Raw genomic sequence first — 17,936 nt, 5'->3', positions numbered from 1 at the left:
TACTCTAAGCAAAGTAGGTTTCAAGTATTGTTAAATATTATCATAGACAAGTTACCTTCTGTATTTGATGAATAGCACCATGTATTTGAAATTAATTGCAAAAGTAGGGTTGGCTAATGAGGCGGCCCTTATCTTTTCTCAGCAGTGCAAGCACAAGTATTTTTCTGCTGGCTCAATATTTTTTAAATGCCCAAAGTGCTATTAACTAAGTTGAAATCTGATTAAAATATGAACGCTAAAATATTCAAAACAGCTAATGCAGCTACACAAAAAAAAAAAAAAAAAAGGCTAAGGAAATTCTTATCTCTTTTCTTATCATTAAGCATGTGTTTTGAAAAATAATAATTAAATAAATTGTTCCCTACAGATTCTCCCAGTTGTTTTCCTTCCCATTAGCATCTCTGAAAACAGTTTGCTAAGACAATAGTTATTCTTTATTATGGAACTATGGGGATGGTGCCCTTCTACCTGCCTTGGTTTAGAAAGAAATTTGTAGAAAATATTAAAGCTTAAGGACTGTTAGAAAAAGGACAGCATGCTTTAGGAAAAAACGGGGGGAAAAAAGTACAGAAAAAATGATCAGCCATTCAAGAGAATTAATGGATATCCACAAGGGCTTTGCTAATAACACGGGTTAATTACCGCTGCAACGCACCAGGCTCAGTAAATAAAAGAGCACAACCATAAACACATGAAAATGAGCAACCATTACTGAAAGAGGGACAAACCCCAGTAAATGAAAGGCTGTCAGATGGGCATTTCAGCACAAACCCTTTATAGTTTCTGCAGGATTTAAAAACTTGCCAGCAGTCCATCAAAACCAAAAAAGCAAAGACCTACGACCGGAAACAGAGAAGGAAGAAGGGAGCAAGGCCTGCCTGCTGCCCAAGGGGAGAACACAGGCAGGGGCTGTTCACTCACCCACACCTGGGGGCTGGCTTCACAACACGGAGCTGCGCGCCACCTTACCCACTGGGTGCGTGTACGGAGGCCGGGAGACTTCCGACTTTAATATTACCTTTGGGCTTTGTTTCTTCATAACAACTGTAAATAGCTATCTAATAAGACAAATGCATGAGGTTAAAGATCTCCACAGCCTGGAGAAACCGTGGAGTGGAATCAAGTGCTGCTTCCCACTTCACAAAGGAGCATTCTGCAGTCCACCCCTTTCCTCCCTTTACAAATGAAAGACACTTCTAAAAAATTCTTCAGGAATTAGAAGCTATGCCAAAATATTTTAAAGAACGGTGAAACTGACATAAACTCTTTTATGTTTAGCATATAATCCCCTTGCAGGAGGGCACATATACACATAAATATATATATATTTACGTGCTGATGCATGTGAATACACACACACACATTCACCCGTACACAAACATAACCCAGACAGACTCGCAGGGTAACTCCACAGACTATTCCCACATTGCAACATGAGAACGATTAGAAAAATATAAAATATGTATACTGACCATCACTGCACTGAAGTATTCACGTGATGTGACACCTACGTCCGCTTTTTAAATGTTATAGCCATTCTACACAGTCTTTATTTCTTGTCATCTGTATTTTATCTGTTGCACTCTAAGATGAAAATCTACACACGCTGCAACAGCTGAACTTGTTTCATGTTTAAACGCTGTTGCACAGTTTTAAATGGGGAAAGTAGGGAAACTGCTGAGGGTTCAAATTAATGAAACACAAGTGAGCCACAAAGGGCAAACGTACATAGGGCACAGAAGCTTTCTGGAGTTACAAATCTCCTCAGTTTTCTATGTTTGGCATTCAGAGATCATGTTTAAATTTCCTAAACTAGTCCCGCTCTCCCTCCCCGCCTCGCTTTTTTGGAGTGTTTCAATTGCCTTTCCTTCTTCCAACAGCTGTGACAACTGTTAAAACAGTCAGTAAAATTAAGCCCGTTCTATAATCCTTTAGTCAACGTTACATTTTAATCAGAGGTTGAAGGAGATTTCACGTTATGAACGCACCGATTCATTTAGAATGATTAAACTGACACATACGTCAAAATGAGCAGATATATTTATTGCATCTGTTAGCTTATTAACTATTAGTAATTATTAGTGTTATTGTTATTGCTGAAAAAGCAAAAAGCCAAGGTTGCAGCTGGCTTTAAGTTATTGCATTCTTTAACATGCTCTGCCTTAAAATCAAAGCATACCTAGTGACGGTCAGACAGATGTCTGTGCACTCCTAAAATGTTCGGACAATTTTTAGATCAAATCTTTTCTGCCCTCATCCATAACATTAAGAACTGCAAAAACTACTATATTTATTTTGTATGTTTTTATGCTTGTACGTGCATACTCACATTACAATATATAGTCAAACCATAATTACTATGAATATTAATAACGTGTAAAACTCTGAGGTTTCTTAATTGAGACACAGAAGCAGATATGTTTCTGAATGTTAGTTATTTCTCTGTGTCCACTCAACCACACATGCCTCAAACCCTACACTAGGACAATACATTGGGAGTGTTTTAAGATGACTTTTAATTGAGCCAAAGAGAAAGAAAAAAATTAGTTTGAATCTTGCACCAGAGCCAAAAAGACATGTGCCCCGATTTCATTTAAACGCATCTACTCTAAGAGGCTTATCTAAACTAATCATTCAAATTAGCTGCGAGAAGGTAAATTCAAGAAAGCTCTTGGGGGGGGGGGGGGGGGGGGGAGCATCCACCCCCCAAAAAAACAAACCCAAAAAACTTACCGTCTTTTCACATATTTTATAAAAAACGTGTCACTTAGTAAAAGCTGTGGAAACTGCATTCTTACATTTACGAAGCTATCTCACACTATACAGCAGCTCACAGTGCACTGACCTATAAACCACATCTGAGAAAGCATCCTACGTCTATTTATTTTCTTTTATTTATCCCGGAATATTAGAGTGGGTTTCTCCCTGCCTCCCCTTCCCCAATGGTATTCCTGCGAGCCAGGCTATCTGTTACTTCCCGCATTATTTCACCCACACGCGACCACCGCAATTCACTTTTCATCTCTGGCTTAATTACAAATAGCAATGCAATATGCAGACAGTAAGGACAGCTAGTGGGCATCTACCTATAATACACTGTCACCTCTCAATACAGCCTCTCCACTGCCTGCGTCTGGGGCGATGCTGGCTCTTAGCGTGGGGGTTTTCTTCGGTGTTACTGTCACCCTCAGCCCAGTACGGAGGCACGGCTACGTAAGTGGCTCGACATAAAGAAAAATGAATCGGTGACAGCTCCCGTGATATACGAATATTTAATCCCGGCTGCGGGCTGAAAGCAAGTTCAGGAGCCACTCGCGAGCCCCAGCCCGCCTGGTTTTGTTTGGGCGCCACGCTTTTCGCCGGAGACGCTCCGCCAGGTAGCGACTAAGTGCCAGCCCAGAACTGCGGCTCGTTAAAAAGTATTTCGCTGCCTTTTGTAGGGAAAAGCAAGGGCAGCGGGCCACGCCGTGCGGCGCGGACGCCTCCAAAAGTACAAAACACCCGCCCGGTGGCTCCCGCTGCCCGGCCGGAGCGGCGCCCGGCGGCCGTTACCTCAGGGCAGCGCGGCGGCCGCCCGCTCCCAAGCGTCGCCCCAGCGGCGGGCGGGCTTCCTCCCTCCCTCCCGCCGCCCCGGCGCTGACAGGGGAGCCGGCGCACCTGTCAGACGGCGAGCGCCGGGGCAAGCGGCGGCGGCGGTGGGGCCGGGCGCTGGCCCGCCGACAGCCCCGCTCCTCGCCGACGCGGAGGGCTCCGCTGCCGGGCGCCTCCCGTCCGCGCCCCCCCCACCGCCTCCCGGCGCGCAGCCGCCGCGCAGTGCCCCGGGCCGGGCCGGGCCGGGCCCGACGCGCCCGCGACGGCTGACGCCCGCGGCCCCGGCCCAGCGTTACCTGCAGCGGCGTCTAGGCGCCTGTCATGTTTTGGGGCAGGCGGCGGCGGTGGTGGGGTGGGGGCGGGGAGCGGTACCTACTCTTCCTCGTAGTGCAGGGAGAGCGGCTCCGGCAGGCAAAGTTCTACCGAATCCATGTGCGCCCGGCGACCATTCTTCGTGCGCCCCCGCGGTAAAGCAAAGTTTCCGTGGCCGAGCGCGGCGCACTTGGCAGGAGTGCTCCCCGGGCGCGGCGGCGGCGGCAGGCACGGCCAGTGGGGACCAAAAGCTCGCCCGCGCGCCTAATCAAGGACTTAAAGCCCCGCTCGGAGCTCATGAATATGAAGTAGGGCTTTACATATGCAGTCCCCCCGGCCCGGGGGGGCGGCCGATTGGTGGGGCCGCGGCCAATCAGGCGCCGGGGGCGCCGGGGCGGCAGGTAGAGGGGTGGGGACGGGGGAGCGGCCTCAGGCGGCGGCGGCGGCGGCGGCGGCGGCGGCGGCGGGGGCAGAGCTCGCAGAGATGTCCGCGCCGCCGGCCGCCGGGAGCTGCCCGACCTCCCCTCCCCTCCCCTCCCCTCCCCTCCCCTCCCCTCCCTTCCCCGCCCCGCCCCGGGGAGGCCGGCTCGAAGTTCCCGCGCAGTTCGGCAGGTACCGCGGCAGGCTGCCGGTGAAGGTGGCGAAGGACGCAGTTGGCGCTGCCGCTGCCGGCCGGGGCGTTGGGCTGTGGCGGCCGGGGCCGGGCTCGGCTCTCGGCGGCCTCTCCGGACCGCTGCTGCCGCCGCCCTAACCTTTGGAACTGCTCGGCGCCGGGGAAAAAAAAAAATATAGTAACACCAAGGGCAGCCTGCCGAAGCTTCTGGGTAACTCAACTTTTCATTGTCGTCCGAGTTGCTGGGGGGGGAGGGAGGCGGGCGGGTGGGCTGGATTTTATTATGTGTAATAGATGTAAATAAATATAAATACATAAAAATTTATATGCATATATAATTATATATTTTAAAATTAAAAGCCTCATTTCGTATTTCCTAAAAAAGGACATTGCTACCAAGACGAGCACTCAAATCCATTCCCTAACAGCGTGGGTGCCACGGGGAGCATATACAGGTATATGTGTTCATACACAGCTCAGCTACATCTGTAACACGGGTATATTTAAGGTGTATGCCCCTGTGCAAATATTTACATGTTTAGATGTGTATGTTTAGATATAATAAAGAGAAAGAAAAGCTCCTGAACTAATCAATTTCTTTTCTAACTGAGGAGGGATTATAGTGGACTAGCTCAACCTACCTCATTTTAACAAGACAAGGACTGTACTGTAGTAGGTCTGCATTAGTAAATCTGGGAGCGTCCATAAACCTCCACTCTGTTTCGGAGTTTGGGTTTTTGTAAAGTAAATTTTACCAAACTGAAAGGGAAATAAACACATAGCCCTGCCTGATGTTTATGCTGGCATAAACATCACAAAGCCCCATTCCAACAAACCACTGCTTAGAGCCAGCTCAGAGTTGCTCATCTCTGTTGTATGAAACATCCCTGATTAAACTTGTTCCAAGAAAATGACCGTACTCAAATTTAGAGACACTGTTTGCACTGAAACACACGCACACGCCCCGTTTTGAAAGGATCAGTAATGAATTGGGGGTGCGTTTTTTTCTCTCAAAAGCTACTATTTTTACTTAACATTACAAATAAGACACCATACTTATTTTCCAGGTTCAAAGTGTTTCAGCCCCTACCAGTGAAAACAGATGCAGGCTATTTCTAGGAAAAAAAAAAAAAAAACCCACACCACACCACTGAAAAGACCGTAATTTTTTATAATTCAGCTCAACTCTTACAAAATCTTTTGTGGCTGGAGCCCTAACATGATGTAAATGACAATCTTTTAGATCCAAACAGATCAGTGCACGCCCCCAGAATGCATTAATAACATTAACAGATGGGAACGCAAATGCCCTCTCCAAGTCTGTTTCACAGCATTTTACCAAATAAATACAACAACAGAACGCAATTCCAAAATATGTAAGTTCAATAGACGTGGTTGTACATGTTTACAGCAGAGAGACTCCAGTGTTATATATTTAACCTTATGTGAAAGACTGGGCCTGCTTCCTACAAACCTGGTGTAAATACATGGAAGTTTAGGAATTGGAACTCTCACAGCAAAACTACAGCTCAGACTACTGTATAAAAGCAGGTACTAAAAGCTTAATTACCAGTAGCATTATGCTGTCTATATTGTTAAATGTGAACTCTATAATTAAGATGTAAATTTGCTTGTGAGCAGTGAATTAAAAAGCTCTGAAACGTAGAGTAAAATCCAAGTACTCCGTAGAAACATCAGAGACAAAAAAAATCATTTTTTATCAAATCTTAAAGTGAGAGGCATTTAATCATGTTACTGTATTGAGACATCCTCTTTAAGTAACCATTTGATAAATGTGGATTTTGGAATCAAACCAGAACTTGAATATGATGTCTTTATGTATAGGTATATGTATTACTACATAAACCTAAAATACAGTTCCTACAAACCGATTTACATGTTTACATTGGTAAAACAGGAAAATACAAATACACTGTACTGAGTGTCTCTCTGAGAGTCTGTTCATAGACTTATACCCAAAATTGCTATTTTTCAATATTTTTATGTTAAAATGCCTTCAAATCTTTTCATGTGTATGTGTTTTCTTTATTTAAAAACCACCCATGCTGAATCCCTATACATGAGTAATTTGATAAGGTCACTTTTCTGTATTAAGTTCCCTGGAATACACCCTCCTTAAAATATGACAGCTAATCCATTTTGAAACTTCCCAAAGCACAGGTTAGCTTGATTTCTACTTTCCCTTCATTATCTCCTAAGATTGTATATTTATATTCAAGCGCTGAAACATGATGGTCTCCTGTCATAGTCTGTCTTCCTGTAAGCCCTCCTTTTCATGTTCGTGTAGTTTCCTGCTACTTTGTTGGCCTGTCATCCCCCACCCTCCTTCTACACCCCCAAATTACACATTTTTCCTCTCCCCCTATTAGCCATCACTACCTTTCTATCAACCATCTTTTATCCAAGCAAGCGGCTCTCTTCCCTGCCAGTGCTGCTTCTTGGAGAACCAGAAATACAGTGCTGTACTTTGCATGTTGATAAACAAAGCAGTTGGCTTCTTCCCCTGGGACTGAAAGTGTCACCTCTACCAGACTGGGGCCTGGAATTCCAACTACATTCCTGAACTTGGGTTTCACAGTTACCCATCAGTTTGGGGAAGGGAAAAATAAGAAAGAAATCACAGCAGCAAATACACTGGGGCAAAGCATAGCTTCATTTTCTCAAGCTTTTCTGTAGAAATAAATAAAAATAGTAGTAGGGGAAAGAAAAAAAGCAAAACAGGTATCAATTTACTCAATTTTATCAGGGGATATAGAATAAGAACATGCATGCAAACACACATCTGCACTAACTTATCAAAATGTACAATGCAAAATCTTACCACAAGGAGTCTATACAAAACAGCGGTAATGGAATCAGAGAGGGAAGGGAAAAAATCATCATGAGTGCCTGTAGCAGTCAAGGGGCATTACTGAGCAGCACCTACATTTCCATGTCTCTCTGTGCATATAATTTTTCCTGTGTGCCAAACAGTATGTCTTTAAGCATCTTCATGTTTAAATACTATAGACATTTCAAGGCATCCAATTAAAACACAACTACCTCAAAGCAACTGAAGAAGTAGGATTCGGTGGCACTTCACAGAAGCCGCACCATGCATTGTGTCAAATGTGTATTTACCAAAAGGAGCAACAAGTTCAAGCCATCTAGGAAGGAGCAAGAATATAAAAGAGTCCATTAGCCGCTGAGATTTTATTTGAAAACAAGTATGCTGTAACTTTAGATAGAAATTTGCCATGTACCATTGCGCCTTATTCAAAGTCCAGCTGGAAAATATCATGTTAAGAATTCGAAATAAATATCAAAGTATCATCAACTATTTTCTCTTTATGCACAGTCACTAATTAAAAAAAACACAACTCAGATGTGCTCTGCTACAGCAAAATCAACATTAGAACAATATGCTGTCACTGTCTACTGGTCTTTTGCCTTTTGTGCTTCTCACTGGAAGGCACTTGGTGCATCCCTGGATATACCGCTAATGAGTTAAAAAAACCCCAACACTATGAAACTTCCAAATTCTGCTCACCTGTTTGCACATAGCTGGACAAACTGTAGCAGGTTATTACTTTAAAGCCATCTGCTACTTCAATCTGTATTTAGCATTAATTACTCCTTGTTTTGATCTTAGAGAAAAAGGCTCGCATAACACAATCTCCAAATGCTCCTTAGAACTTTTCAACAGGGCATTCACAAATACACAGAGCAAGGCTTTTAGCTTTTGCTGCTACACTCAGTTCCAGCATATAAAAAATGTCTCCTTGAAATAACAGCAATTGCCTTACCATGTTACCGAACTACATTCACTTCATCTGGTCTCAAATAAATACTCTGTATTTTCTCGTCGTTTTATTTTCAAGGGCATGGGTATTTAAATGACTGCCTTCACTGGTACAGAATAGAAACTATTCACATTGCTATAAATGAAAATTATTCTCTTGACAAAACACCTTTTCCAAAGCCTTTGACAAAAAGAAAGAGAAAAAAAAAATAGAAAAAGGGAGCCGCACGCACATTGCCTGTCACCCACCAAAAAAGGTCTACTCCCTAAAGATAATTCAGGCACACACTTCAATATGGATATCTCACTATTACCCCAAGCTCTTTTTTTAGTGTAAGTTTCTTCAGAGAAGCTGAAGTGCATTACTGTCTCAGACAGCCAAGGATAAGATGACTGAGGGAATTCAGTTGCTCTGTTTAATTAATACAGGATTATTTCACTTTCATTTTGTGAAGCTAATAATATGACTGGTGGAATGTCAGTAAAAATTAAATCATAAACTAGTGCAGTACCAAAGGGAAAACTTACTTTAGTTATGGAGTATTCCCAGCAGAAATCTTGAAAATCTTATACATATTTACACTGATAAAATACCACATGTACTTCATGGGATACTGCAAGCTTTCTACAATCCTTGTGGCATGTATTTACAGAGCAAGAGTTAACATTTTGAGATTATACATTAATAAATGAGTTGCAGTTATATTGTTTCTTGAATGTTAAGCACCACATACTAAACGCAGGAACACGTTCAAGGTCAATGTCCTATTTTAGACCTTTTCAGCAGCTGTGATATTATGATAATCACACTTAAAATATTCCTATAGAAAGAGTAAATTAGTCCTTTTCACTAGAAGGATTATTATGATAAACAAGAAATCCAAAAGAGAACAAATCCAGATTTCTCTCTCCCCCCCCACCCCCCCCCCCTTGCAATAAATTGCTGCCCGTTACTATGATGACTTTTCTATCCAGGAATTTTTTTAAAAAAATCCACATTATTCTGCGCTTACATTACCTTTTGGCTTATTTGGAGGCCTCACCTATGTAAAAATACCTTCCTTAAAAAGCTCTTGTGCTCTCTGTTAGAACAACCAAAACACTCCAGTTGACATCCCATTCTATCACCTATATTGCAGTGAAATGTGATATCCCACTAAACCAGAAGGGAAAGAAGAAAACTTAGCATCAGCAGCTATTCCTAGCAAGATTAGGGGTTTAGCTCCATCTAATTGAGGGATGAGATGTGTCCCTCAATGGGTCTCTTCCCACTCCCTCACCAGCCTTTCTACCTGACTGCAAACTCTAAGTTCTAAAAATAGAAGAAGAAGAAGATGGAGCGTAAATATTTCCCCAGTGAAAACACCAATAATCTTTACTGTGAGCTGACATGAATTGCTTGTTACGCTGCCCTAGGATATCATGGCTTGAAGCGAGAGCGTGCGCGCACAGGCACAGAGCCACCAACCATCCTCAAAGCTTTTGTAACGTGTATTTGTGGATGTGCGTGTCGCAGAAGCTCCTCCGACATCTGACGTGGAGCCGGCACACCTGCTGAACAAAACCCATTCTCTCTAGCCTGCCTTCCCCCGCCGCCCACCGCCACGACTGTCCCAGCCCATCTTCCATCACTCTTCTTTTTCTCCCCCTGCTCCCCCTCCACTCCCTTCGCGCTGGCATTTTTATTATTAATGTTATTGCTATTATTACTGTCCAAGCATAAGCTGATCCACAGGGGAGCCTGTGTAATTTAACCCCTCAAGCACTAAATTTCTTCACATGTGCCAAAGACACAGGTTTGTTGTTGCCTCCAGCAATATCCCAGGAAGACGAGTGATGGCGGTGTCATATCATCACACAGCGACTTAATCTATTGCGACACCCAGGGAATGGGTAACTGAAGAGATTTACAGAACATGCTCTCTGACTGAATACAAAACGTTATCCCCTTTACCAACAAACTGAAGTCACATGAAACAAAGTGAAACAAATTTTACCCTCCTATGGCTCATCGTTTCCATGACTCTGCTTTATCCAATCCTACCACAGCATTACTTGTCCCACTGTACATCTTCTAGCTATACAACACTTTTTCAACATTTTTGTTCTCCCTCCTTTGTTCTTCTCATGTTCTCTGATTAGCAAACAGCCAGATCATGTTGAACTGCCAAGTAACATAGCCTCAGAAATCTTTTATCCATACTCTAGATGACTGGAACCATCACTTACATCAGGGTTATCTCTACATGCTGTCTTTATGTTGTCTGACATCTAATGCATGGTTTTTAAAACAATAGATTAAAGGGGTTGAACTTTTTAAAGGTGCAAGGGACACTAAATTAAACACTCACAGTTCAGTACAATAAATACTGACAAGCAGGAAAACATCTATTTTAAGTACTGAAAGCCAAAAAACCAAGCTGCTTCTCAAGCAGGGACTTTCTGCATGGGTATCCTACTTTTGTTATCCATAACTATTAAGGAAGAATTCAATGTAATACAGAAGTATGTAACTATTCTCTCCAAGATCAAGGTGAGATTATCTAAACATTTCACTGATCTGGGAAGCAAGAATTTGGTGCAGAATTAATACTGGAGACAAATAAGACTAGTGAAAAGTCTTCAGCTTAGAGTTACCTGACTGTGCTGGTGAATCAGAGCTTTCACCATGGGAGATTAACAGCTCCAGAACAGTCAGAAGAAACGGGTGACAAAGGTTGAGTTCACAGTAAACAAATCCTCCCTTCCCATAAGGTACTAGCTACGCTTAACTCATCTCTAAACACCCCAGATCTAAAGCACGTTAGAGACCTCCATAATGAAGGCCACTGAAATCTGTCCCTGTGGTAACAGAATTCTAATTTTTCTTTCTGTATACATGCCTTCTTTAAAATGCATATATCAGCTGACTGACAGCCCTTAATATTGTAAACTTTGTATAGAGGCATATTTAGACTCTAGGTCCAATGATTTCTTGGACGCACAGGTATGGATATAAACCAACCACAGGAAGACGTTAAGCACATTTTCCCCAAGCATTAGTATGAAGAGACTTAAAATAAAGGTTTTAATGGATATACAGCTCCCACATGGGTAACTGTATGGTTTCAGTGATGGAATTCACCATCAATTGCCCTTTTCCCAGGTCCTACAGCTCCATCCACCTGAAAGTCAAAGATCTGATGGTCTTTGAGGAAGCCTGTACAGAACATAACAAGGTGCACCGAAATGCTCTTCACCACTCCTATATTAATTTCCCACTTAGTGGGAGGTGGAAGGTCTAGAACACCAATCAAAAATACATCAGTATACACCAATATAAGTGCAAAAATCCTGCTATCTTCAGCAGACTTGTACACTAACATTTAACAGGATCATATTAACATCTTCAATACAATACATACGAATTGCACATTAACAAAAATACCTGTTACATTATTGTAATGAAAACATTTTTTTCCATCTGTATTAGTAAATATGATTAAATGAGACAATATAATTGTAACAACATCCTTCTGCAGATGAAGCCTTCTATTATCACCTGTGTTTCTGTCCTATGGCAGCTTCAGTCCTATTGACCAGACAGTTAGCCCTATTCAATTATTCAATCTCAAATCAATAGATTTAGCTCTGTGTATAATGGTTAAGATGTAAACATTATGTACACGCTCTTTCAGCTTAATTCTTGTACTTGCGAATTGGGATTTATATTCTAATTTCCCTTTTAAGAAACATGCAAATCTAAGTTTTTATATTAGGTTTTTTTACCTCCCACCAGGTCTGCTGCCATTTCAGGTGTTACGTTTCCAGAAATTGAGCTTAACTTGCCTATGACAGAAATTTCTGTCTTTCACAGATAAAAAAGGAAAAGCGAGAGTTGTAATTATTTGATTCAAGTATGCTGAATAAAGCAATAAAATAGCTGTATGACTTTTAAGCAGATCCAGTCAATATTTTCCTGCTAAAGCACTCACTCAAAGTGTGAATTGATCCAGAAAGTACAGCCTTTAGACTTACTTCACTTCTGACACTTGTATCACAAACAATCTGGTTCAATTACTGTAGATGCATGGATATGTGTGCCTATACCTACACAAACACACACATAAATGTATTATATTATACGCTCTTGGTTATCTACATTTACACACAAAAAATAAGTAGTAAAAAAAGTAAGCTGAACCAACGTATGTACACAGAAGTGAATGGCTCCTTTCATCCTAGTTAGAAGTGACTTCATTATTTTTGTTCCTCCGAAGACCCCGCTTCTCTCCCTAAGGAGCTTCCAGGTGAGCTATTTTGAAAGCACACCAAGTTAGCGTGTTACATGCCTTATTTCTCGCAGAGAGCCAGATTTTACATTCCTTTCTCAGACAAATGCATGTTAACTTGCTCCCCCCACAATAAAGCATTGTAGAACAAATTCCTGATTACCTACTTCCTGAAAGCACATCCATTTTTGTGCATCTAGAAAACAGATCTAATACTAGTGCTATAATACAGTATCTTTACAGAGCAGATAACCCAGAAGAACACACTTACAACTTATCTGAGCACGAGTTCAAATAATACTACCAATGAAATACTGATTTCTGAGGGAACACCCTTGTTGTTACCTGCCTTGAACCCGTCCAGGACTATGTTCTAAACAGCTTCAGTTTATAAGCATAAGAATGATGGCAGGGAGCTGTATATACAAAAATATACAGCAATTTCTACATACAACCATTATAGTGTGACTGTTAAGAGACAGGCAAGAACTTCTCTAATATTGTCAGGGAAACAATAGGCTCAGAAAAATTGGAAAGGCTTTTAGAAATTAAATACTGAAAGGAAAAGTTGCAACTCAGTCTTCCTACTGATCTGTTTAGTCCAACTTCAAATTGTCTGCTCCTGAGGCATTAACATAAACTGCTCCAGTCTTATTAAAGGCCATATCTGTATTCTTTAGCACTGTTTGCATTTGGTACACATATTTTCAGAATGCTATCGGTCTTTATTCAATAATGAATTTGGCAGAAAAACAAGAATCTATTCTCTTTTATTGTTATTTTCCTAAATAAATTCTCTAAACCTGATTGAGTTAGATCCTTGAATCATGCTTTGGAAGATTCAACTTGGAGTTTCTGAATAAAGTGAAGCACTTAAGCAAATCAGACTTTTATTCTTCATCCACTGAGAAGCCTGAGATTTAAGATGAAAGAGCTGGGCTGCCTTTCTCTTTCCTTATCCTGCAAGGTCCCTTCATTTTCCCTGTTTTCCCAGTAGATTTACTTGTAAATCTGGTGACAGCCACATTTGAAGTCCTGAGGTCTGACTCCTGACCTCAGTTATGTTAGCCCTTCCCTGCAGAAGAACTACCCCTTGGATCACTGACTTGCTATTATTCTATGGTTAATAGACCTGACCTGTGCAATATTTTTTTATCTGGCTACAGTCCTATCTCTAAATTCTCTATTTTGAATGAATACCGATTTTGTGACATGAAGTCTGCTATATAATGAAATGCAAACAATGAAAAGGCTAAATCAGTTTACAAAAAATCTATTTGTCAAACAGTGTGGAGATGCTCCCAATTTAGTCTGGGCAGTGCATGCAGCTCTTGATAAGGGAGTTAAAACCAAGCCGTTCCACTGCATAAAAATAAAAGCATCTGCAAGAGAGATACATTTTCTTTTGGAAAATCTTCCCTCTAACCTGTAGCTAATTATAATAAATAAATAAATAAATAAAAATACATACACACACCCCCCCACCCTTGGATTCTGCAGGAATTTTCCAACAGCCAGGAGCACTGTTATAGTAGGTAACAGCAACCGCCTCCCCAGCGCAGTCCCCTTATGTCACATTTGCATTTCTATTCAGCTACATTGCCTGACAATGAAGCAAATGGGTCTGCCTTATCTGTACAATTCTGGACAACAGAGATTTCTAAGCCATACAAAGGAACGAGCTTAACATTCAGCACTCAACACCTCCTCCCCCCCCCCCCCCCGCCCCCTCCAGCCCTGTGGGGAATGCAGTCGCACCAACACCTGTCCACACCAAAACCTGAAACCCTCACCCGGTGTCCGAAAAGGAAACGGTTGAAATCATAAAAATGAAAGAAAATAAAAAGCTATCGAGACTTTTAAGGAGCTTGCCAGCCTCGAGGAAGAAAATAGTCCCGACCCTCAAGATTTTCAGGCTTTGTTTGGACGTAACAGAGAAGTAAAGGAGTGTCCCTGGAATGTGAAAGTAGATAATATCTAGTCAACCATTTGACTCCCGCTGTCTCTTTTAGGCTGGTATTTAATACAGCAGATGAAATCTAGAGATCCTTTTATCAGGGAAATTTCATATCGCCCTAGTTTTCATTAGAAAACCTTTAGCAGCTAGGCTGGCTAACTCATGCCATTTCATTGCAGTATGAAGAAATTTCCAGCTAATTCCTTCAAAATTAATATTGTCTCATTTAAAAGTTAGAAATGACACAAAAAAACCCCTCACAAGCAGAAACCTCCAGATCAAACTTGTGTTATGACAGCACTTAAGCCAGTTATAACACAGGCTAGGGCTTTAAACAGCAAGAAAAAAAAATTGTGACACAGTTCTATATACACTTTGGCTTTAGTCTGGCTTTCCGTGATAGGTATATATGTACACGTTGTATCTGTCTTCTTGTCCCTCTCCCTTACTCTCAAATGCTCAAGGTAAAATAGGCTTTGTGCCCACAATCTCGAGTTCAAGAAACTTCCTTGTGGAGGGGCTTATCCACAGGTTTATTTGTATATACAGAAGTAATCTGGGCTAGCAAGCATGGAGAGAGGGGTGGGAGAGTGCCTTTTGTCCTACTTAGTATATCCTAAAGCACAATATACATTTTACATAGCATACTGAATTTTACATTGCTAGCTTATACTTTAATTGTCCTGAACTTCTAGGTAAGGTTATTCTTTGCTGTTGAACAAATGCTGAATTTCTCCCCAGAGGTGGCTGCAATGAGTAGTGATTCTCTATCTTTTTCTCACTCACACACTTTTGAAGATTTACAGGCATGAATATCATCACGTTAACATAAAATGATATTATTATTGCCAAAAAACAAGACAGTTAAGCACAGAGACAGTGAGAAATGCAGAACACTTACTTGGATTCAAAGGAAACACAAAGCTCCTTAAAACAGCCCATTGTTTTTAATTTTACTAATACTGATGCTTCAAAAACTGCTGTCTGTTGTTGTTGCCTTTGTGTGAGCTGGAGCACATTCTGCCTCTTCAAGTGCTAGTAAGAGAACAGCCAACTTTTATCATCCTTAGCAGTGCAAATGGCTTTATTGCCAAGGAGGTATGAAACTACCGATTGTCCTGGTATCATACCTCCTAAAGCACTGCAGATCCCTCGAATGCTGTCAAGGTGACAGATCACTTCTACCGTCAACTGTGCAGGTATACAAGTGAACTTCATACAAGGCTTGTAGATATGGTGCAGTGCAGAGCAAAATTTGGTCCTTAAACTTGCTATGATAAAAATAAAACATAGAACAAAATTAAATAATTGCTACTAACATGTCAATATTTTTAAATTTTTTTTCTAGACTGTAGCCTTAGAGGTATTATGAGAAATCACATACTACTACACTGTTGGAACTACTTGTGTCTGTTGATTTATTAAAAAAAACCCAACTAGTACAGATGGAAAAGAGATACAGTAGCTGGATAGTTAAGAAGAAAAGTAGCCAAGGAAAACATTTTCCACAGATTGGTCCAAGGTCTGCTTTAATCTCAAATCAGGTCTTCTAATGGGTTTACGTAGCCATCCAAATGAAAATAACCCCTTACCTCTGCCCCCTCATAAACATGTGAGGACAGAAAGTGTAGAATACACCTTGCTGACTGCATACATAGTTTATGCCCATGTACTGCATCTTGGAAGATACCTATCATGGTGGTTTCTACAAGCCTGTCCCTTCTGGAGTAGAGTAAGCAACACAGCTGACCCAGAAGGAATAGATGAGAAATTCAACTAATTAATGAGCCCTGCAGGCTAAACATCATTTCTTCTGCTCTTTGGGGCATTTACAAGGTCAGCTGTTTGCTGGGTTTTTTCCCAGCATCAGGTCAGACTCATCTGTCAACATACACAGGATTTGGAAGACAACAGTGGCCAGGTAAAATTCAGTTGTCCCCACTATCAAGTCAAACAACATGGTATATTTTGTCTAATTCCCACAGTAAGGGAAGAACTGTTCAGACCAATTCAGATTTATCAAAATATGCTTCTCTAATGTTATTTTGCTCTTCCATGGACAACAGTTTAAAATGGGAAATACTGTGTTCTTAATTCAAGAAAATATTCTGGAACACAACTTCAAATATTCTGGAACACAGCTCCGTTTCCCCATCCCGCTCTGCTGTCTTTCTGATGATCGCCTTTCTGAGTGTCACATGGCACGGTTTTCTTCCATCTGCTAGGGAAGTTTCCCAAAAAGTATACCAACTTCAAGAAATGAGGAATCTGAATAGGAGACGTTCAGATAGAAATCAGAAAAATGATCAGCTCACCTCATCTGTTTCTCTAGCAATATGTGCACTGTTACTATCCAATGGCCTCTTTGGTAATAAACTTGTCCCACCTCCCATCTGCTCTTCTTGCTGGCCTCCTGCCACTTCAGCCTCAGTCCTTTCCTGTCTTCAAGATGTCATTCAACTTCACTTGCTCCCCTACCCATTTGTTTCTCTTTCCAAGTGAGATCAAGCATACATCTTTCTATGTCTCTCGCTCCAGCCTTTAACTTCTGCTCCATCTTTTTAGTAAGTGTCTATGTTTCTGCTCCATTTATCATAGTTGGCAGTATGCACTATGCAGGTGTCAAGGAAACCAAGAGAGAGTTCACTATTCATGATATTGCCTTTTCAGCCTTCTTGTGGCTTGCCATTGAGTGTCAGCTCCTTAACACTAAGCTATATGTTGAGAAGAATGTGTATCAGTTAAAGACAAATTACTTTAAGCCAATACAAGGGCACATAAAGAAACAAGGCTGCTCTAAAGTTAGACTTTTTCAGCCTCACTCTGATCTCTTTCTAGATTATTTTTTCTTTTATTTGTTCATTGCCTGAGTTTTTATGTCATCTCTACAGCATTTTTCCTTACTGTGTAAAAATAAGCATACAAGCCATTGCACGATGCTGGACATAACATGCACACAGACTTCTGTAAACGTGAATGCCTAATGCTTGACTTCAGTAAGTGCTTCCTTTTCACATCAATATGGACTTGTGTTTCACTAAACATAATTCAGCTCAGAAAAAGAAATGTCTTGGACTCAGCAGGACGGAAGTCAAAACTAAATCAGAAATAGCCAGCTGTCTTTCTGCAAAGGCTGAGAGCAAAACTCCACCCATCCCCTCCACTGTCTTGAGCAGGGAGGAGGCACAGCCTCCCCTCCGGCTGAGAACAAGACACCTGCGTGCCCCTACCAGTCAAGACCCATTGTTTTTAAGGACAACACTCAATTCCACAAACATACAATGAACAGCAAGACACATTCATATCCTGGAAAACTGGTTTAGTTCATTGTTGAGAAACTTTCTCATACGTGCACTCCTTCAACACAATACAGGCAATTAAAAGCAACTG

General features: G+C 41.6%; 1 protein-coding gene across 13 annotated transcripts in view; it reads right to left on the bottom strand.

Annotated features, from left to right (window-relative positions):
- ESRRG (estrogen related receptor gamma) overlaps window positions 1–17,936 on the bottom strand; it is a 408,226-nt gene that overhangs the window by 163,275 nt on the left and 227,015 nt on the right. Inside the window, exon 1 of one of the 13 annotated variants that reach the window (XM_074817902.1) lies at window positions 3,968–4,206. The exons of 11 other annotated variants lie outside the window; for them this stretch is intronic. In XM_074817902.1, the coding sequence (XP_074674003.1) occupies window positions 3,968–4,023 (56 nt within the window). In that variant the 5' untranslated portion in view covers window positions 4,024–4,206. Of the gene's footprint in view, window positions 1–3,887; window positions 4,207–17,936 lie in introns of those variants that run through there. One more of the 13 variants, XM_074817909.1, reaches the window with a different exon arrangement.

Source organism: Strix aluco, chromosome 3 (assembly GCF_031877795.1).
Source record: "Strix aluco isolate bStrAlu1 chromosome 3, bStrAlu1.hap1, whole genome shotgun sequence".
NCBI classification, from domain to species: Eukaryota; Metazoa; Chordata; class Aves; order Strigiformes; family Strigidae; genus Strix; species Strix aluco.
The sequence above is the reverse complement of the archived record's forward strand: the minus strand, read 5'-3'. Positions and strand labels throughout refer to the sequence as shown.